At 47.5% G+C, this 17952-nt stretch overlaps 1 protein-coding gene across 1 annotated transcript in view; it reads right to left on the minus strand.

The window, feature by feature from the left end:
• IQSEC1 (IQ motif and Sec7 domain ArfGEF 1) overlaps window positions 1–16585 on the minus strand; it is a 211821-nt gene extending 195236 nt beyond the window's left edge. Inside the window, exon 1 of the mRNA XM_045850721.1 lies at window positions 16469–16585. Within this exon, the coding sequence (XP_045706677.1) occupies window positions 16469–16491 (23 nt within the window). The 5' untranslated portion in view covers window positions 16492–16585. The remainder of the gene's footprint in view (window positions 1–16468) is intronic.
• Between the last annotated feature and the right edge of the window lie 1367 nt (window positions 16586–17952).

Raw genomic sequence — 17952 nt, forward strand, 5'->3', positions numbered from 1 at the left:
CTTTCATGACTTGAAATACTTCTGTCCAGCCCCTTCTTGCCTGAAAGATTTCTTTTGAGAAATCGGCTGACAGTCTTATGGGAACTTCTTTGTAGGTAACTGTCTCCTTTTGTCTTGCTGCTTTTAAGATTCTCTCCTCTGTCATCTTGGATAATGTAATGATGATGTGCCTTGGTATGTGCTTTCTTGGGTCCAACTTTTTGGGGACTCTCTGAGCTTCCTGGACTTCCTGGAAGTCTATTTCCTTTGCCAGATTGGGGAAGTTCTCTTTCATTATTTGTTCAAATAAGTTTTCAATTTTTTGCTCTTCCTCTTCTCCTTGTGGCACTCCTATGATTGGATGTTGGAACATTTAAAGTTGTCCCAGAGGTTCCCAAGACTCTCCTCATTTTTTTTGAATTCTTTTTTTCTTCATTCTGTTCTAACTGAATGTTTTCTTCATTCTGTTCTTCCTTCTGCTCCAAATTGTTGATTTGAGTCCCAGTTTCCTTTCCATCCCTCTCGGTTCCCTGTATATTTTGTTTTATTTCACTTTCCATAGCCTTCACCTTTTCCTCTATTTTTCAACCATACTCAATCATTTCTGTAAGCATCCTGATTACCAGTGTTTTCAACTGTGCATCTGATAGGCTGGCTATCTCTTCATCGCTTAGTTGTATTTTTCCTGGAGTTTTGATCTGTTCTTTCATTTGGGCCATATGTTTTTGTGTCAGGGCACCTGTTACATAGTAGGCCTTAGGTAGTCGCCAGGGTGGGGCAACCCATGTCATTGTGTTGTGGTGTGGTATGTGGGAGAGTGGTCTAGAAGGGAACAGTGTTGCTTGTTTAGCTCTCTGTCAGCTTTCAGTCACTTCCTCTGCTACCCACAAGGCCCTTCTGGTGCTGATTCCTGAGGCTGTGGGTGGTTCTAGGACCCTTTGGGTATCTCCAATGAACTCTCCTATGTGGCTGGGAGTTTCTCCTGCCACCTCAACCCCCACCAGTTTTTCAGTCAAAAGTTTTAAGGCTTTATTTCCCCATGCTAGAACCCTGAGTTGCACAGTCTGTCTTGTTCCCCAGTTGCTCCTCCCAGTTTATCTGCACACAAATGTGGGACCACCCACTTTGCCAGCTGCCACCTTGCCACCACTCTGGCTGTCCATCTCTGCCCTTCCTACTGGTCTGGGTGAGTATTTAACACCTTGGTTGTTGGACTTCCATACAGTTCTATTTTTCTGGCAATTCTGGTTATTTTTTGTTTTCAAATTTGTTGTTGTCCTTCTTTTGGTTGTGAAAGGAGGCAAAATTATCTGCCTATGCCTCCATCTTGGCCAGAGTCAGGGAAATGCCTCAAATGTCATTTATTTCTTTTTCTTGTCTGGTGTCTGTGGCCAGGACTTCTAATACTATGTTGAATAAAAGTGGTGAATGTGACATCCTTGTCTTGTTCCTTATCATAAACTTTCAGCTTTACATCATTGAGTATGACATTAGCTATTGGTTGTCATATATGTCTTTATTATGGTAAGGTATGTTACCCCATCCCTACTTTGCTAAGAGGTTCTTTTATCATAAGTGGATGTTGAATTTTGTGAAATGTTTTTCTGCATCTATTGGTATGATCAGATGATTTTTATCCTTTATCATGTTAATTGATTTACACTTATTGAGCTAAACCTGCATCCCAGGAATAAATCCCACTTGATCATGTTGTATGATCTCTTTAATGTGTTGCTGAATTCAGTTTGCTAATATTCTGTTGAGAATTTTTGCATGTATGTTCATCAGAAATACTGGCCTATAACTTCCCTTTTCTGTAATGTCTTTCTCTGGTTTGGTATCAAGGTAATGCTGGCCTTGTATAATAAGTTAGAAAACCTTCCATTCACTTTCTTTTATTGGAATAGTTTAAGAAGAATATATGTTAAATCTTCTTTGAATTTGGTAAAGTTCACCTGTGAAGGTATCTGGTCCAGGATTTCTGTTGATTGGGCATTTTTTGCTTAATGATTTGATTTCATTAGTAGTTATCAGTCTGTTCAGTTTTGGAAGATTGCATATTTCTAGGAATTTATCCATTTTTACAAATTGTCCAGCTTGTTGGCATAGTATTTTCTTAAAATTCTTTCTAATTCTGAGATGTTGGTTGTCACCTCTTCGCTTTCATTTCTGATTTTATTTATTTGGACCTACTCTCTTTTTCTTCTTGATGAGCCTAGTTACAAGTGTTTCAATTTTACAGTATTTATCTTTTCAAAGAACCAGCTTTTGATTTCATTGACCTTTTCTATTTTTCTTTTTTTAATGTTTATACATATTTATTTTACTGCTCAAGTACAGTTGTTTCCATTTTTCCTCCAGCACTCCCCACCATCCCACCCATCTCCACCTTTCACCCTTGATCCTACCCACTTTGGCTTTGTGGATGTGTCCTTCAAACATGTTCCTTGATGACCCTTCCCATATTTTCCCCCATTATCCCTCTTCCCACTCCCATCTGGTTACTGTCAGTTTGTTCTTTATTTCAATGTGTTTGGTTATATTTTCCTTAGTCTCTATTTATTTCTGCTCTGTTCTTTATTATTTCCTTCCTTCTATTCACTTTGGACTGTCATTTTTCTAGTTAAGTGTAAGTTTAGAATGTTTAAGCTTTATGTTTGTTTGTTTGTTTGTTTGTTTGTTTTGAGGAAGGTCTGAATCACTACAAATTTCTCTCTAAGAACTTTGAGGGGACAGCTTTGGCTGTGTCCCATAGATTTTTTTTTGATCATTGTGTTTTCATTTTCATTTGTTTCAAGGTATCTTTTATTTTCTTCCTTAATCTCATTGTTAGACCATTCATTGATTAGCAGCATGTTATTTAGCCTTGGTGTGGTTCTGTGATTTTGAGTTTTCTTCTTGTAGTTGATTTCTAGTTTTATACCCTTAGGATCAGAGGAGATACTTGATATGATTTCAATCTTAAATTTACTGAGTCTTATTTGGTGACCTAACATGTTCTATCTGTAATGTGTTCCATGCACACTTAAAAAAATGTACATTCTGCTGCTTTTGTGTGAAATGCTCTAAAAATATCAATTAAATCCATCTGGCTTAATGTGCCATTGAAGGCCACTATTTCCTTGTTGATGTTGTCTGGATGATCTATCCATTGATGTCAGTAAGATGTTCAAGTCATGCAGTATTATTGTTTCACTGTCAATCTTTCCCTTTATGTTCATCAATATTTGATTTATATATTTAGGTGTTCTTATCTTGGATGCAGAGATGTCTTCAATAATTATATACTCTTATTGGATTAACCTCTTTATCATTATAAAATCCTCTTGTCTCTTATTCTACAGCCTTTGTTTTAAAGTGTACTTTGCCTTATATAAGTATTGCATGAAATATTTTTTCATCCCTTTTCTTTTCGTCTGTGTGTGCCTTTTGATCTGAAGTCAGTCTCAAGTAGGCAGCATATGTATTTGTCTTGTTTTTTAAATCCATTCAGCTACCCTATGTCTTTTGGAGCACTTAGCATGTTTACACTTACAGTAATTATTGATAGGTAAGTAGTTATTTTCATTTATTATTTTCTGATCATATTGTTAGTTCTCTGTTCCTTTCTTTTTCTTTTGGTCTCTTATATGCTGACAGCTTTCTATAATGTTATGTTTAAATTTCTTTCTCTTTATTTTTTGTATATATGTTATCAATTTTTGGTCTATAATTACCATGTGCTTCAGATATATCAAGTTGTGTTTTATAGCAGGCTAAGTTGATGGTTAAGTTTGAACACATTCTGAAATCACCACAATTATAACTCACCCTTTCTACATTTATATTTTGTCCTTCTTTTTTTACTTCTTTGGTATGTGTTTCTGAGTATCCCTTAATTTATTGTTGTAATTACACATGCTTTTCTTACCTTTGTCTTTTAACATTTGAAGTAGCTTTATAGTCAGTTGATCTATTACTTTTACTATTTGCCTTTTTCAGTGAGATTTTTCTTGTGTGCATAGTTTGACAGGTACTACTATAACTCCTACCTTGCAGAGGAGTGAGCTGGGCAGAGAGAGAAGGGGCTCATGCCCAGTCACACAGCAAGTGAGGGCCTTGGGCACTGTCCTTGACTGCAGGCCAGACTGGAGGGAGGAGTGGGTGTGGCAAAAAGAATAGGAAGGGGAGCTGGGTTTGCACAGCTGATGAGGAACCTCAGTCTGCAACAATAGGAGGCAGCCCTCAGCTGTGTGCTGGGACCACTTTCTTGAGGGCTACAGATGGGTCTGAAGCCTTAGCAGGAGAGGAAGAGTTCTTGGTGAGTCCAAGCCCTTGGGTCCAGGGGTATAGTGATCTCTGGAAAAATGGGAGCCCTAACCCCCCTACCCTGGAGAGGAAAGAAGCTCAGCCTAAAGGCCATAGTGTGGGACTTCTATTTCAGGGGTGGCAATGCTTTGCTCCCATGTTGTCTAGCGTCCACTTGGGACATGGAATATTCTCACAGCGGATGACTGCAGCTGTGGCAAAAGGCTTTGCTTGCTCTCACCCCACAGGGTGGGCAGTGGCTGCGGCAGTAGCAGGAAGAGTCTGCCCTTGGCCAGCTGAGCAGAGCTGAGCATAAGACTGGGGGTCCATTCCAGCCTCTGACCTCCCCTCATCCCAATCTACAGAATACTGAGCTAGATGTTGTCCAGCTCCTACCTGGATGACTCTCAGATATCTTCCTGCACCAGCAGTCCACACACTGGGGCCTTTCTCAACAATAACACTGCCACTTACCAACCCCCAGCATTGGGCCAGCCATCCATGGGCACCCTGGTCATTCTGCTCCATCAGCTTCAGTGGCTTCTTCATCAGACTATCTCTGGTTTTTCCCATCAGGCCCCCCACACACAGTCCAGGCTGGCATGAGGTGTCTGCCCTTGAGACAGTGCTTTTTGGATAAAAGAAAGAGACAGAAAACACTCAGGCTGAACAAGATACCTTTCACTCACCTAGAAAACATTGAGGGCTGCTCGGTGCCCAGTTCTGGTCTCTCACTAAGTTCTGGCTCAAATACTACCTCCTTTATGCAGCACCTGAGCGTCTCTGGTCCCATAGTCAGTATAGAGGTAGGTGTGGAGCAGCTACTGTCTCCAGGCACTGCTCCAGGCCTGGACACCCAGTGGTGGTTCATGAAGAGCCAGGCTGGTTACCATCTGGTGGGAAAGCTGGAACTAAAAGACCAGGAGGTGGATATAAGATGGGCATGTCAGCCATAGAAATAAGGAGCTATGGCTATGGACAGGGGCAGGGCCTGGCCCAAACACCTTGTGTCCTACATGTGTGCAATGTCAGTGAGACAGGTGTGGCCCTAGGAAAGGGGGTAAGCAGTCCTGCCATCCCCAAGCCTGGCTCCATGCCCTAGCTTTCTACTGATAGGCTGGGCAACCCTGGTGAGGGAGAGCCTCACCCTCTCTGAGATCATGTTCTATCTAGAGCTGGGGCTCCCTGCCAGAGATACCTGTCAGAGGCCCGATGATAGGCCAAGGGCTTGTCTAAGGAAGAAGGACAGAAAAGAGGTAAAGTCGCAGGCACAACTTGACTCTGAAAGGCTGCTGAGAGGGAGGGGGCCCCATGTGTGTGGTCAGAGTAGCACCTGCCTACCCTACAGGCCCTAGGGTTGGCAGAAGCCTCATCCATAGGTTCCAAGAGGAGATGTCAGTCCTGAGAACAGGAGGGAAGGCACTCAAAAAGCACTACATAATCCAGGGAGCACATTGCTGAGCCAAGGACCTAGACCCAGACCCAGGTCTGAATCGTCCTTAAGCCCAGGGTGTCCTTGATATGAGCTACATGCCTCCTAGATCCTCAGTCTCCTCTTATACAGATGAGCCTCTGCACCCCACTCTACCTCCAGGGCTCTGTAAACTGGTAAGTGTGAAGGGAAAATGTGAGGGTGCTATTCGTTCTGGCTGTAGAATCCCAGGCTATCAGTGGCTCTCATTGTTGGTGAGAAATTGCTCTCGCCTGAGCACCCCGTGTCATCTCTGTGCATCCTCACCCTGGCCTTGGGCCACAGCCAGCAGCTCTGGTGTGCCTGCTTCACAATATTCTCTCTGCCTCTCCCTACACTCCTCCCCAGGGAGGCTCACCACAGCCAGGAAGGAGACCCCCTCCCTGAAGTGCTGGTAAGAAGGATGTGAGCTCAGTCTGAAAAAGATGATGCATTTCCTGGGTAATACATTGCTCTTTTTTAAAAAACATACACTACTGGGAAAAGAATAAAAATGAAATAGCAAGAAAAATTGTTCTTGTTTATATGTCCTAGTTGGTAAGAAAAGAGGGAGGTATGTAGCTCGTGGGTAAGTAGCTTGATCCCAAGCATCAGGAGTCCTGTGAACATACACAGACACAACTGGCTGCAAACTCTCTCCTCCTGGCCACAGAGCAAAGCCCCTGTGCTAAGTCAATGCATCCGTGCTCTGCACTGGGGCCAGAGGCCAGCCCCTTCAGAGTTCTGAGGAGGCCACAGCCCCCACATGGGAACATGTCTTGGTTGGGGGGAGGCAAGTGCAAGATGGTGATAAGGGTATGGGAGCCCCTGGCCTAGTCACACTGAAGCCCAACCCCTGGGCTGTTCACTGACAGGAACCATTAAAATCCCTTTGGACTTGAGTGTCTTTATAACATGAAGACTTCTGATTAATACATTCCCTCAGCCTTTGCCTGGCTTCTTTCTCTTTCCCAGAGGTCCCTGTTTCTTCAGTCCCAGTAGGTCCTCAAGCCTATCTGGGTGCACTGAGAACCCGGGAAGAAAGAGACAAAAATATTTACAGGTTACTGTTCCACCATGTGCTTTGTTACCTCACTGAATCCTTACAGACGCCCTGAAAAGTTAACATTATTAGCCCCATTTTACTGAGAAGGAATCTGAAGGCAAGTTGTCTGCCCCACGTCACACAGCCTCCAGGTGGCAGATAAGGGGTTCCATCTGAGCAGCTTCTTGGAGGGTGACTGGGTCCTGCAGCAGGGGGAGGAACTGGAAAAGACCCAAATTAGTAGAAAAGACCTCAATATGTTGGCCCCCACCTCTGCTGGGCCCACCGGGTCTCAAGAAGCTCTTCCAAGGTGCTCTGATCACTCAGCAGCCCATCAGATGGTTAGGGACTGAAGCCCAACCAAAGATGAGGGATCTGAGAGACTCAGGAGGTGCCTGGAGCCATCCCCACCATGCTAAGTAAAGCCAGCACTTCTCTTATTTGATAATGAAGAACAAGTGTGAGGAAAATGTTCCACGTTATCTCAGGGTTGGTAAGTGCTGTTTGACATTTGGGCTGCAAACTTCAGGAAGGGTTATGGTGATTAAAAATGCAAAACTTCCCTTATTAATAATTTCAAACAGATGCCAGGATCATCTTGACAAGGAATGAAACCAAAGCAGGCAGTAAACAACTTGCAATTAGCCACACTCTGATTGGCCACCCACTAAGCTGATGGGACCCTCTTATAATGGTGAGAATTTGTTCTTGTGAGGTTAGGCCAGTGTACCAGGGTCCAATAAGATAGCATGTGACCAGAGATGGGGGAGACTCGGGGTGTCTCTGGCCCAGGCCCAGTTCCTTGGAGCCTTGGCATCCCCACCCCATCCCAGGAAATCAGATAAACAGAGAAAGGAAGGCCAAAACCATTCAGCTAGGGTGTCTACTGAACCTGGCCTTCGAGAACCCTGAGCTGACACAGCACCCAGTCTGGCTCCGACCCCACTGTCTCCAGCCTCCCTGGCCTTGTCCTGGCTTTCTTGGAATGTATGATGAGCCAAATCGCCAAATGCCAATTCACTGAATAGTTAATTTTCAGGATGACAAACTTATCAAAAGTACATGTCAGTTTTCATTTTTGTCTTCAAAATGGCATTAGAAAGAATGTTCAGTTTGTATCTGTTCTAATTCCCTGCTGTTGGGTGACAGGCAGAGACTGAGGGACTGCAAGGCAGGGAAGAAGGAAATGATGCATCATCACTCAAGTAGCCCTGGGCAGAGGCTGGGTCAGGAGGCACAGGGGAGCAGGCAGCCCCCCACAGGTGCCCCTGGGTGGAATTGGGCCCTGGGTCCAGCTGGGACTCTGGGGAAAGTGGGTGAGACCCTGCTTCAGGGTCTCAAACTCATCACTGGGAGTCAACCAGCCCCCAGTTGGCAGCAAAGGTGGCTTATGCTGCCTTTCTTGGGAATAGAGGCCAGTCCCAGTCCCCTGGTAGGGTTTAGCCTTGGGGAGAAGGGGTCAAGGGGTCTCAACTATCAGGGAGGGGAAGACAGCAGAGATTGGTGACCACACAGGCAGTCCACGGAATGACTGAGATTGGGGGTGGAGGTCACTGGTCTTCCTGTGCCACAGTCACTAGGGCTCTAGCCCATCAGATCCAACCACCACCCTTGGATTTTTTTTAATTCTACTTTTTATTTTGAGGTAGTTGTAGATCCACCTGTAGTTGTTGAAAATACTACAGAGAGACCCTGTGTACACTTTACTCCATACTCTCTAATGGTAACATATTATAACTTGTGTACCAAAAGGGATGGTGCCCTCGGTAATGTGATGCTCTGAGTAGTGACAGCTCTTGGCAGAGTTCTGAACGTGTCAAAGTCTAATCTTCCCTTGACTTCAAGAAGCACAGTTGTATTTTTGGAAAGCTCAATGTATTTTAAAATCATATGAAATGCAGTTGTGGTTTCAATGTCAAATAGAGTGAGGCCCTAGGCTCAGGTTACTATGCACGGATTTTCACTTCCATGAATATCTGGTGAGATATTTGCAAGTTCTTGGCACTACAGGTCTATCTCCCACACTGTAGGGTGTTAGCTTCCCTGGCCCCCTGCCAATCAGACACTGGTCCTTGAACTCCCCAAGAATGCCCGCCCACATCTCTAATGGCCCCCAAGGGGGCAGTGTTGCCCTGTGGAAAGCTCTCAACACATACCCTCTGCTCCTCACACTGGCAGCTTGACACTGGCAGCTCCACCTGAACCTGTCCCACCATGGGCAGCAGCCACTGTTTCCCAGGATCCAGCCTAGGCCCAGTACCCAACCGGAACTAAATAACGTGCCTACAAGAACTGTTCTGGATGGAGAGTCAGCCAAGGTGACAATGGTGAAGCCAGTTGCAAATAGGCTCCCAGGAGGCCTGGTGGGATCTTAATCTTGGGACACTCCAGAACCAGTCCCAACAGCCTCCCCTTTCCTGCCATGGCTTTGCTTCCTTCTTGGAGACCCCACTGCAAGCAATGGGTCACAGCTTCCCACCAGAGGGAGACTGTCCCCTCTGAGGCAAGCTAGTCACCATGTCCTTCAAATTGAGCCTTTAATTGTCTCAAATTCAGAACTATAAAGCAGTGATTGGAGACAAAACTTCTTTGCATAACTAAATGGCTGAGGGGTTGAGGCACTTTCATAATAAAGTTTATGTGTAAGTGCACAGGACTGCTCCAGAGGACCCAGAGAAACTACACACAGTGTGGCCTCTGGAAGAGACAGGGAGGGAGGGAGGCGACTTTGCACTACGTACAGACATTTTTATACATGTGGATAAATTACTTCTCAATTAAGCGAATAAATAAAGAATAACAAAAAAGGAAGGGAGTATTACTTGTGTGGTTAAAATTTTTTGAGCACCTACTGCATGCCAGGTACCCCCAAGGACCCAACTCCATGGGCGACTTATGTCCTGGAGGACTGTGTTCTGGGTGGAGAGCCCAGAGCCTCCTTTTGCTCCTGCCCCTGCCCCAGTACAAAAATTCTGACCGTGGAGGCATCATCAGGTTCCCATCCCTCCAGAGTTGATGCCAGAGGTCCTTAGGAGCGAGTGGTCAGTCCATCAGGAGAGAGGGAGGCTGAACTTTATCAGTCACACTTCAGGAAAGGGTATATAAAACCATAATGAGATGACATTTGACACCATGAGGATTATGACTGTAAAAGACTCCCCCCCACACACTCCCAAAAAACCCAAAATGGTGTTGGCAAGGATGTAGAGAAATTAAAACCCTGTGCACTGCTGGTGAGAATGTAAAATGGTACAGTTTCTGTAGAAAACAGTAGGTAGTCCCTCAAAAAGTTAAATATAGAACTATCAGATAACCCAGAAGTCCCACTTTTGGATATATATCCAAAGGAATTGAAAGCAGGTACCTGAAGAGATATTTACACACCCATGCTCATAAAAGCATTATTCACAGTCTACAAGAAGTGGAAGTAACCCAAGTGTCCATGAATAGAAAAATGGACAGACAAAATGTGGTCTGTACACACAATGAAATATTCGGCCTTCTGAAGGAAGGAAATTCTGGCACATGCTGCAACAGGGATGAATCTTGAGGACAGTTTACTCAGTGAAATAAGCCAGTCACAAAAGGACAAGTACTGTAAGATTCCACTTATATGAGGTCCCTGGAAAGGTCAAATTCATAGAGACAGAAAATATTGATAGAATGGTGGGTGTCAGTGTTGGGGGATGGGAGGGAATGGTGAGTTAGTGTTTGATGGGGACAGAGTTTTAGTTTGGGGAGGCGAACAAAAGTTCTGGAAATGGATGGTAGTGATGGTTACATAACTGCTAGTGAACTAGACACTTAAAAATGGTTAAAATGGTAAATGTTATGTTACATGTATTTTACCACAGTTGGGGAAAAAAAAAGGTGCCTGGCCAGGCCAAGGCCACAGGGATACCGGGAAGCAAAGGCAGGACCTCACCTGGGAAGCTCCCAGTCTGGGGTGGACATGAAAAGCAGGCAGTTGGTGACAACAGAAGGGTCTGCACTGTGGCAAAAAGGGAGGACCAGTGATGCAGGAGCTCAGCAGGGGACCAATTCACCTGGGGGAGTCAAAAACGGGGCCTAAGTTGGATCCGGAGACCTGCAGTGAGGAGGAGAAAGGGCATCCCTAGCAGAGGAACTAGCATGGGCATGAGTGTGGCGGTATGAGCTCTCCTGAATGGGTAGGGCAGGGTTGGTGTATAGTGGCCTCTGTGGCCTTCTTTATTATGTCCCTTCTCTAGACTGTCAGTTCCATGTGGACAGGGCCTGGTCTGTCTCACTTATAGTTATAGACCCATCAGACCTGGCACAAACCCTGGTAACCACTGTAGGTTGAGTGAATGAATGAGGGCCAAGGACCCATGGTGGCTACAAGTAAAAGAGCCAGAAGAACTTAAGTTCAGATTCTGCTTTTGACCACCCTGACTCCTCTCCCCGAAGCCTCCTGTGTGTTTCAGCATGATGAGAACTGATAAGAGCTGACCCTGCCACCTTGGCTCCAGATGAGGTCACAGGCCCAGAGAGGGCAAGAGGCTGACCTAGGGTCACACAGCAAAGCAAGGGCACTTTGAGTGGAGTACACTTGTCTGTGAGCTTCTGCAAGGGCTAGGATCTGAGAGATGAAGGAGCAGGAATGAGTGGAAGGAGAGAGAGAGAGAGAGAGAGAGAGAGAGAGAGAGAGAGAGAGAGAGGAAAAAAGAGAGAACAGAAGCCAGTGAGCAGGCAAGGAGGGAGGGGCAGACAGGAGACGCTCAATCCCCAGGCATTCAAGGGAAAGCCTCAGGGCCTCAAGCTGAGCCTGGTGGTTACTTAGAGCCCAGAAACAATATCTCTTAGGCCTCTGATGGCAGTGACAAAACTGGTCTCATCCTTAGACCCCAAGTGCTAAGCTCTCACCTGCTGCCAGACAAGGCACCCTTAGTGCTGAGGATGAGGGGTTGAGCTATGGCCATGTTCTAGTTATCGAAAGTGCGTGCATGAGAGGAAGAGGACAGAACTGTCTTGAGGCCTGCTCTGGGGCATCAGGGTCCCCATTATCTGGACCTGCCTGGCCACCCCAGCCCTTTCATCTGTCCACCTGCCGTGCACCTAGACCCTCCCCTGAGGAGAGACTGAATGGAACTGGTAAAGAGAGGCATCTGGGGAGTATGGGCAGACCCTTCCCCATTGGACTACTGCCAGAAGGGCAAGAGAAGGTGCAGGAAAGCACTTTGTCAAGGGTGGGGCAAGGATGAACTCCCACCCAGATCCCAGCAAAGCACTGACCCATTATTACCTTTGGTAATATCTTTAACAGGAAGCTGTGGGTCCCTGTCCAGGCCATCCGGCACCAACCTAGACTGGACCTGACTTAAGTGTGGAGGTCAGATGAAGGTGGAGAGGCGAAGGGACGTTTTCAGACTAGGGCACAAAGCTACCTTATTGACCATGACGGGGCATTCTCAGAAGCACCCTGGCTCCCAGCCATGGCCCTTAGCAGACCTACAGGAGACAAGCCACACTCCTCCTCACCCAACCTACAGGCAGCCAGCTCCTGCCTCCCCTGTAGTTTTTCCGACTGTCCAGTATAGGGTGTGGAGGGCCAAGGCCCTGGGAGGGAATGTTGTTGCTTTCCAGGGACACATGCCCTGCTATGGGTATGGGAAAAGGATGGTCCAGACCCTCTCCCCTCCAATTTCCCTCTGTGATACAACAATGTAACTATGGCCCCCACCCTGATCAGAACACTCAAAAGCTCCACATGGCCTACTGCCCCCTGGGAGGGCCTCCTCTTAGCACTCCAGACCACTGCTGCCTTGAGTCCTGCCCACACCTCCAGTCTCATCTTTCACTTCCCTCACACTTTCAACAAGAGCCTTCAGTCCAGCAGAGCATTACAGCTGGGCTTTGAGGATGGACTGTCTGAGTTCCAGTCCAGCCTCTATCTCTCACTGGGTGTTGCCTGGCAGAAGTTATTCTGGTGACTCAGTTGCATTGTCTAAACAATGGGGATAATTAGCTCCACCTCCTGGGGTCACTGTGAAGGTGAAATAAACTAATTTCTGCACAGTGCTTGGACCTAAGGCCTGACTTTTGCATACCTGGAGTGCTCCTCCCTCCTTGACCACCTGGCAAACCCCCATTCACAGTACATGCATGCTGTACTCTGTGGCAACCCCCCCCATCACTGGGTCCGGCACTTTACATCGATACTGTCTGCTACATCTGCCTCCCCCACTGGCCTGCAGGCTCCCAGAAGGCAGAAACCATTTCTTACTTGGCTCTGTGCCTTACTGTTTAGGGCAATGCCCACAAAGGATCCATAGTTCATTCATTCAACACACATTTACTGAGCAATTACTATATGCCTAGTATTTTTCTATGTGCTAGAGATAGCAGCAGCCAACACAATGTCAACCCTTGTGCCCTGGTAAAGATGACAATGTAGTGGCAAAGATGGACCAATCAACCAAGTTCTGACGCAGCGGTGAACAGACAAAGACACAGGGAAAGGGTAAGAGAATGTCAGGGTGTGATCTGCAAGCTAGACTTGGCTAGAGCAAAGGCCTGAAGATTGGAGAGAGGGGCCATGGAGGTTCTAGGCAGAGTGAATGAATGAATGAGCAAGTGTTTGAGGGAGGCAGGAGACTGCTTTGCTTCAGCCCCCATCCCAGAAGGTCCAGATTTCATACTCAATGCAAATTTTCTTCAGCCCAACTTCCTGTGCTCAAGTACTAGGATGTGCTGTGCCTAGTAAGATTGTGCTTACAATAGTGAGTGTAGTTTCAGTCAGAAGAGGACTAAAGTTAATTAAGACATAATTAATTAAGCTGTTGGAACAGTAATGACCTTGGTTGTTAGCCAGTTTGATTAAGGCTGATTCTCCAACTGATTCTCGGAGGCTTCATGATTTCCCCCCATTTCATTAATAAACCTCATACTTTCCTTATCATCCTTTATCCTGTTCACTGTGCCACCTCTGTAAGTGCCTTCTCCTCTCAACAACACAGCCTAGATTCCATAAAACCATCTTGGGACCCACACCAAGGAGTCCACAGGGTGGAGGGGAAGAAAGTGGCAAAGAGGGAGACAGGACAGGGGTGGGTAGAGCCTTCAGGCAGGGCTCCTCCTGGTCCTGCCATGCACAGTGACAACAGAGCAAATCTGTCCAGGTCTCGCATATGGCATACTGGGGAGAAATAGCATTGCCAAGTGTACATCAGGAAATAGTCATGTGACTCCACCCTCAGTTTCCTCCTCTGTAAAGTGGGATCAATGAGAATCAATGAGACAACCAAGCATGAGAAGGTTCTGCAGCCAGTATGACTCTTCTGTTGGCTATGATGATACTGTGCTTGACTTTCCAACTGCCAGGTAAGTTAGACATCTAGAGATATTCAACTCCCTGTCCATTCTCCATGTTAAAAGCCCTCATAATAATGGGGTTTGAGCAGCAGATGCTGGAAGAGCTCTGGGCTTTGGAGTCAGCCCCACCACTGGCTCTGGATGAGGGTAACATGGTGAGCAAATATATGTTTAAAAAGTACTCCTGTGCAATCTCAAGCAAGGCCTACTCTAAACATCTTTCTATAGAAACATAGGTAATCTCCCCTTTCCAGCCACCCCTCCCCCCAGTCTCTTTGCAAACCTATGGTGGCTGGAGGTTTGGTGGCTGCATGTGGAGGGCTGGCCTGGATGTCACAATGCCAGCCAGAGAGCTGGAGAAGCATGAAAAGACCCACAGGAATGGGAGGCAGGGAACATGGAGCCCCTGATAGGTCCAACCCCCTCACCAGCCCACCCCCTCTCCCAAGCAAGCAGACAAGACAGTTTTAGTCCATTGGGCAATGCACCTGCCAGGAGCCATTTGTTAAAATGCAGGTCCCTGAGCCCCCAGCAGATCTGTACTGATGTTGTAAGGGGCACTGAAATTTGTATGGTAGCCGTGTCTCTGGCAAGACCATAATAAGCCAGGCTTGGGCAGCACGACCATGGGAAGCAACTGCACACATGAACATCAACCACAGCTGTACATTAAAATCACATGGAGAACTAACAAGATCCTGATGCTTGACCTCTACCCCAGGCCCATAAACCAGAATCTCTGGAGGTGGGACCCAGGCATAAACAGTTTTAAAAATTCTCAGGTGAGTCTAGTATTCAGCCCGGGCTAAAACTCCTGGCACCAGCTAGCAAAATCCAAGTTGCCAGGAGAATCTTGCTGAGCCTCAGTTTTCTCATCTCTAAAATGGGAATCTTAGTGCCTGCCCAGATAAGGCTGTTGAAAAGATCTCATCACTCAGTATCGGTGGCCAGGCACAGGGCAAAGTGCACACATCAGAGATCGTCACATTTCACCCTAATAACATCTTCCCTCCCCCAGTGTTTGACAACCCCTGAATTCTGAGAATTGCTCTGACATCGGCTCCTGGACCCAGGCAAAAAGGAGCTGCTTCGGGAGGGCCTGTTCCTGGAGACAGTGGCAGAAGTTCCACTCTGGGTAAGGATTCATTATTTGTCTTCAAAAATACCACCAGGGTCTTGTCACAGGGGGTGAGAACTCCAGCATGTTCTGTTCACAACAACAAACCAACCTGTGGGTTTTTCCACTAAAAGAGCAGATGAATATCACAGCAAACCATATACATAGGCCACCTCCATCACCCATTACATTCCTTAACTCTCCATTAATGAGAGAGCTTTCCCCTCAGTGAAGGGGAGTGGGTACTGCTTAATTAGGGGATCCACAGGTCCTTGTCATGATAAAGGGGGCTGTGAAGCCTTGAAGTAGCCCCCCACGTGTCCCCTTACATATTGCTCCAGGGCCCCCTTCCTTGTCCTGGGGACTGAGCTCAGCTCCCAGGGGCCACCTCTGCTCTAACTGACAAGGTCTGGTTACTGAACAGCCCCACATGGCCCAAGTAGTGGTCAAGCTGCGTAGGGCTGATGGAGATGTGCAGCTGGGTCTCAAACCCTATGGTTTTGGGTCCCAGAGGAGGGGTCTTGTAAGGCCAGAGACCAAAGATTGCTCAGCTCAGAAGAGCACAGTGCAGAGGCCCAGAGAGCTTCGAGGAAAGCTGGCATTCCAATCCCGATGCCCCAGAGAAGCCTGACGTAACAGGCAAAGGCTTCAGTTTCCATAAATACCCAGTCCCATGATGTCACCACCCCCTGCAGACTTTAACAGCCTCCGCCACTGGCATTAGATCCAACAGACCGGTACGCTGTCTCTGGTCCACAGAACACCTGGGTGGCGCAGGGGGACCCCGCTGCCTCCTGCTCATGACAGTGGCTGACCCTTTCTGTGCCACCCCAACCCTTCAGCCAACCTTCTATCAGGCATGGCTGAAGTGCCAGTCATGGATCAGCTGGGCACAAGAGGCTTTTTCCAAATAGACACGCTGAGGACTATACCAAATGCCAAACTGGTAGCAGGGGGTCTAGGGACCGTGTATACGGATTTAGGGGGAGGGGATTGCCCACCCTTAGAGATAGGGAATTTCACAACCTGATAGACCCCTGATGACTGAACAGCCTTTTTCTCATCATCAGCACCAACAGACAAACACATCTGCTGTTGGTGACAAACACTGGCATCTCTCTGGGATGGCCAGCTCCCTCTGCAAGGCAACCTGCTCCGCCCTCCCCCAACGAGCACCTCGCTCCAGCTCCAAGCTCAGCGGGGTCTCCTCTGTCCTCTTGCCTCAAAGTTTCAGGCATAAACCTGCACATATACTCACAAATAGCGTCTTCTGCAAGCCATCCTGCCTGGGGGCAGTTTTTTTCCCTCTCCCTTTCCAGCTGGGAAGGCTCAACGTGGTTAGAGGAGGAGCTGGACGCTCAGACGAGTAGAAGGGAATAAAATTAAATCACATTCCCGGGGGTGGCAGGCTTCTCCAACGGGGTGGGAAGAGGGGGGCAGCAGTAGTGGGCTCCGAGGGGCCCCAGCACGCAGGGCTCACACCACTTCCAGGAGACAGCGAGGATGTCGAGTCATCATAGCCGCCAAGCTGGGCGGGGGCATGGGCCTTTCTGCTGCCTGGGACCACTTTGGGATTTTCCCCTCCCGCACTTCTAGGTAGGGGAGAGGAGGGGGGTGGGCTCGGAGAGTCTGGGCTCCGTGAGTCTGCGCCGGGTTTGCTCTTGCAGCATCCGGAGGAGGGGCGGGAGCTCGGTAGCCATTCCCTCAGCGCTCAAAGAGCAACGTAGTGCGGCCGCCCTGGACCAATCGCTGAGGTGCTCGTCGCCATGGCAACTGCAGCATCAGGAGCGGCCCAGGGGCACCTTTGCTGCAAAAAGTCACCCACCAGGTGGAAAGCACCAAGCGTGCGCTGTAGCTCAGGGGTCCCTGACCCCTGTTAGGAACCGGGGCCGCAAGCAACGCTCCCCTGAGCTCCACTTCCTGCAAACCTGCCCCTACTACACCCCCCATCCCGCCCACACCATGTAGGGGTCCTTGGTGCCAAAAAGGTTGGGGACCACTGCTGTAGAGTGCACAGCATTGGCGCCCTGGAGTCAGGCAGACCATTCCAAAACTGGCTCTGCCGCCTGAGGACCGTGAGATCTTGGGCTTGACCTTGGGAGCCTTGATTTATGCTGCTGTAAAGTGTGATCGTAATAGCTATGTTACAGAATTTCAGGAAGGCTTACCACACACTAGCTGTACAGATGCACAGCTGTTATCATTTATGTTGACCATGTCCTGGGGGTGGGAGAATTTCTGATATAGCTCTGGTGCCCATTTGTTCATTCACCCACTAACTCATTCTACAAACACCCCCAAGTAACTTCCACTATCAGGCACTGATTTGGACTGGCAACAGAGTGGTGAATAGGGCAGAGTATTTGTTTTCACAGTGTTCACATTCTAAGGGAAAAATAGGAGATCAACATGTAGTCAAGTACATAATTTTGCATGATATTAAGGAGCAGAATAAAAATAAAGCAGAAGGAGGAAGGGAGGGAGAAGGAATAGGTTGTAGAGGGAAGCATTTACATTACTAGAAGTGGTCAGGAAAGGCTTCTCTAAGAGGGCAAAAGGGGGCTGAGACCCGACTAATAAAACGTGTGCAGGAGGAACATTACAGACAGAGGAGATAACGAGTGTCGAGGCCCTGAGGCAGAAATAAGCTAAGTGCATTTCAGTATCATTGAGGACACAGCGTGGGAGAACCCTGGGGAGATGAAGGAGAGGTCACATGCATCCTCTCTGAGATTCACTCTG

Source organism: Phyllostomus hastatus, unplaced genomic scaffold (assembly GCF_019186645.2).
Source record: "Phyllostomus hastatus isolate PE091 unplaced genomic scaffold, TTU_PhHast_1.1 phas_contig_86, whole genome shotgun sequence".
NCBI lineage: Eukaryota > Metazoa > Chordata > Mammalia > Chiroptera > Phyllostomidae > Phyllostomus > Phyllostomus hastatus.